General features: G+C 39.5%; 1 protein-coding gene across 1 annotated transcript; it reads right to left on the bottom strand.

Annotated features, from left to right (window-relative positions):
* Positions 1-213: 213 nt before the first annotated feature.
* On the bottom strand, positions 214-2,793 carry ppib (peptidylprolyl isomerase B (cyclophilin B)). Its single transcript, XM_080841637.1, has 5 exons — positions 2,421-2,793; positions 1,611-1,724; positions 1,399-1,492; positions 922-1,106; positions 214-745 (listed from the first exon to the last, which is right to left on the bottom strand). The coding sequence occupies exons 1-5, from the start codon at positions 2,553-2,555 to the stop codon at positions 623-625; spliced, it is 651 nt and encodes a 216-aa protein (XP_080697763.1). The 5' UTR covers positions 2,556-2,793; the 3' UTR covers positions 214-622.
* Between the last annotated feature and the right edge of the window lie 1,396 nt (positions 2,794-4,189).

The following is a 4,189-nucleotide window of genomic DNA, read 5'->3' as shown; positions in this document are numbered from 1 at the left end:
TAATTTGCACAACTGCTTTTAGTTCGTATTATATATTTAAAATGATATGCGTTGGTTTACAATTCTGGAGTAAGGTGAACACCCATCAGGAAGGAGGGGTCCTGAAAAACATCACATCTTTCCAACCCAATCAGTTATTGTTCACTTCATACATGACACAATGGACCCATACTGAGTGAAGAAACAAGAGTTGCAAAAATTAATAAACCTGGATGTTTTTTTATTTAAGGTGTGTTTCAGTTACATTTTGGACAACAATTGAGACCTTTTAAAATGATCCTGTGACATATTAGCTGAATCACACATACCATTCTTCAAAATAGCCTCACTCTAAATGACAAGCTGCATACATTTTATGGTGGTGGTATCAAAACAGATGTTGGGTACAAGATTTCCCAGGTTAAAAGCAAACTTTAAAAAAAAAAAAAAAAAAAACCCACACAAGGTCCATTCTCAAACCATACTGTGTCACATAATGTGCTACTGGGTAAAATACACCACTGTTCTTAAAGTCCAGCATCTGGCCCACAAAAAGGACCATAAGACTTGTAGCACCTGCACCCCCCCCCCCCCCTCCCCAAAAGGGGAGGAAACAAAAACAATACATAAGATCTTTTCCACTTTATTCTTTTGCAACAGCAAAAGGCTTTTCTACTTCAACCTTGCCACAATCATGGATGGTGACGTCTTTCAGGGGCTTATCTCGACCATCCGTCTTGGTGCCTTCAATTTTCCGCACCACATCCTGTAAAAAGGTTCTCATACATTAATCATATTATATTTTATTTTAAATCGTGGAAAATATGAAATGCCTTTGAGCAGGACAATACTATGGATTTTCCTCATCCATTCACCACTCATTTTCACTGTTTGGATATGGAAATACAAGAATTCATCTCGTCACCATTAGTGCACACTCACCATGCCCTCGAGGATTTTGCCAAAAACAACATGCTTCCCATCAAGCCATGGGGTCTGAACTGTAGTGATGAAGAACTGGGATCCATTGGTGTCTTTTCCAGCGTTTGCCATGCTCATCCACCCAGGTCCGTAGTGCTTCAGCTTGAAGTTCTCATCTGGGAAGCGGTCTCCATAAATGCTTTTTCCTTTAAATTAATTTGACATAAAAACTCAGTGTGGTATACATTATATAGCATTTTATCATGAAATCATCTCAGTTTATTACACATTTGTGAATATTTAAGCACATTTGTGAATATTTAAGCACTTTGAGCTGCATTGTTTTGAATGCAAGGTGTTTTACAAATAAAGTTAGTTATTATTAGAATTAAATGTTAATAATAAAAGTAATGCAATAGAAGCAAATGACCTGGGGAAGAAAAAAAACTTGATTCAAACCAGTAGAGAAAAGAACAAGTCTCAAATGAGCTAGCTCACCCCCTGTGCCATCTCCTCTGGTAAAGTCTCCACCCTGAATCATGAAGTCTTTGATCACCCGGTGGAATTTGCTCCCCTTGAAGCCAAATCCTTTCTGTTTAGAAAACAATATGGTTCTCAATCAGTTCATGATGCATGTCTGTTTTTTTCCATCATCATGTCCATTTGTCAAATAGGCATACAATTTGTTTACAGGCTACGGCTTAGCCTACCTCTCCAGTCGATAGTGTGACGAAATTCTCCACCGTTTTCGGCACGGTTTTCCCAAATAATCCAATAACGATTCTTCCAACATCCTCATCGCCGACTCTCATGTCAAAGTACACCTGGGAAGCGAAAAACACCCATCAACTCTAGTTGGTTGCGTTTTCCGAAACATCTAACGTTAGCATTGACTATCATTTTGAACACTCCACTTGGCCTACATTAGTTGTTCAACAACGCTTCGGGGAAAATACATAGGCATTTAGACGCCAGTGTACTGATGCTGCACAATAGGCCGCAAGTGAGACGTGGCTCACTTCAGCACGACACTACATTGGGATTTCCGGCAGTCGGAGTCTGCTTTTCGAGTTAGCTTTAAGCTTCCTCGTTTCCTAGTATACACCCTAATCCCAAACAACAAAACGGTTTCTACACAAAAACATTAATTTAAAGAACATATAAACAAGCTTGAATCCAAATGCATGGCACGTACACATGTAACTTTGGCTAACGTTACCTAGCTTAGTGGCCGACAATACACATACAACGCAACTGCAAGCTCTTAAATGTTATCAGTGCATCAGATTGTTAGCAGACGTTGCATCCAAAATGTACAAGCCATATAACGTCACTGTGGAAATTATAGTACTTCAGAAAAGACATAGGCTAAAGCAGATACAGACATGTTCTACTTGCTGGTCATGGGCATTCGTCAAATTGTTAAGGTTAATGAAGACAATTAATTTGTATTGCTAATGAGGTGTGCTAAAACGCCACCCAAATGTATTCAACGGTAAAGTAGGATGCTGCCTGAATACCTTGTGGGTGACTTTAGGGCCTTTCTTTTTTTCATCTGCATCTGAACCGCCGGGAAATAGAAGAAATACCACCGACCCAACGATGATGGTAACTGCAAGTAAAAACTTCATCCTCCTCTCACAAATTCGAACCATGAAAAAGGTTTGTTTAAAACAGTCGCGATATATTTGTAGCTGCTGAGAGTAGGAGGGGATTCCAGAGAAAACGAAGGTTAGAAAACAGACGCTTCACCAGGATAGGACCAGCTGTGCAATAGTGTTCGCTTCTAGCCAATAAGAATTTGAAACGCGTAAGAATGTGTGGATTTTACGTTTACGGCAAGAATGCCCAGTCAGCGAATGAAGGTGGCGCGAGAGCAGAGTCGCAAACGGACGACCACTTCCGCGTTTGCTCTTTGCAAAGGGGAGGGAGGATGGACTTTTCCCATTTTACACTGACTACGAGACCAGGTCCACTTAACCCTCCTATTACCGTCAAAATGTACAGCTTTTATCTTTGTGGTACATTTCACCCCAGAAATGTAAACCTCCAGAAAATGATTATAATGTTAATTTGTTGACCACCTAAATAGCCCTTTAAATAAAACAAATAAAATGTTGACATTTCTTGAATATTTTATACAATAATACAGCATACAGCATGTGTACATTGAAAACATATCATGTTCATTTTGTGTTTACCCAGTTGTCCCCTTTAAATCTTTAAAAAATAAAGTTATTAAACATGAAGCAAAAAAAATGATGTCAATCATTTATTTAGAGACGTTAAACACTGAATGGGGTCAAATTGACCGCAAAGATTATAGAAAGGTTAAGTCATTGGAATCCACTGTTCTCCAAGGACTAGTTCTTGGTTTTTGGAGTAAGTACGAGTTAGTAAGAAAATTGCTTTGTCCAGTAATAATAATATTAATAACATAATCTTTATGTTACAAAGTGATTCAAAGAGGCTCTGACACTTTTGAGAGATGCATCTTCTTACCAAGAAGAGCCATTGTCCGTGTGCATGTAGCTGATAGGCCAGGACAGTCTGTAATTAATACATTATGACACATATACTGTATACAAATATTACAGTAATTACAGTGCATGAAATGCCCTGTATTGTCATTCCTAGGCTTCTTCTTCTTCTTCTTCTCACCTTGTTCTGCGATTAATTCAGCTTGAACCGCTTAACTTAGAAACTTCATTCAAACTTTGTCGCGTAGGTCTTGTAAAGGACACTTATTACTTTTTTAAACTTTATACTTTTTAAGATATTAAAGAAAAACTAATACAAATTTTCCCAATGACTTACATTGGGCCATTATGACTAGGGCCCGACCGATTATCGGCCACACCGATATATCGGGCCTATATTTAACATTTTGGGGATATCGTTATCGGCCATACTTTCCATAAATTCCCACCGATAAGTTCATATAATTTTCACAACCAATTTTGCAACCGTTTCGTTCTGAACGTGCCTTCCGCTGTTGCCACTTGGAATTCATGAGCCTTGCCAAGTTGCCCCGCCCGTCAAAGCATCTGATTTGTTTGGCACACGGAATACAACCAATCAACACGCAATCGGGGCGGCCCTGACTCAACTGGGGGCGGGGTGCCTTCACGCTCCCCCTGTGACTCGTGAGCGGTTTCTAGGCGGCCAAGTGATGTGCTGCTACTACTACTTGAAGCAGAGAAAACACATTTACTTTGAGGTAAGCATATACGAAGCAATATCCCCTGCAATATGTCACAAACACACCAACGTTGCAGAAGCACGGCAC

The sequence above is a fragment of the Sprattus sprattus genome, assembly GCF_963457725.1.
Source record: "Sprattus sprattus genome assembly, chromosome: 7".
In the NCBI taxonomy this organism is placed as follows: Eukaryota; Metazoa; Chordata; class Actinopteri; order Clupeiformes; family Clupeidae; genus Sprattus; species Sprattus sprattus.
This window is presented reverse-complemented; position numbering and strand designations above follow the sequence as displayed.

Excerpts from the sequence above, each read along its gene's own strand:
- ppib (XM_080841637.1), bottom strand. The coding sequence starts at position 2,555 with ATGGTTCGAATTTGTGAGAGGAGGATGAAGTTTTTACTTGCAGTTACC. Across the intron at positions 1,725-2,420 it reads GCCCTAAAGTCACCCACAAG|GTGTACTTTGACATGAGAGT; the intron begins GTATTCAGGCAG and ends TTCGCTTCCCAG. Across the intron at positions 746-921 it reads GCAAAATCCTCGAGGGCATG|GATGTGGTGCGGAAAATTGA; the intron begins GTGAGTGTGCAC and ends ACCTTTTTACAG.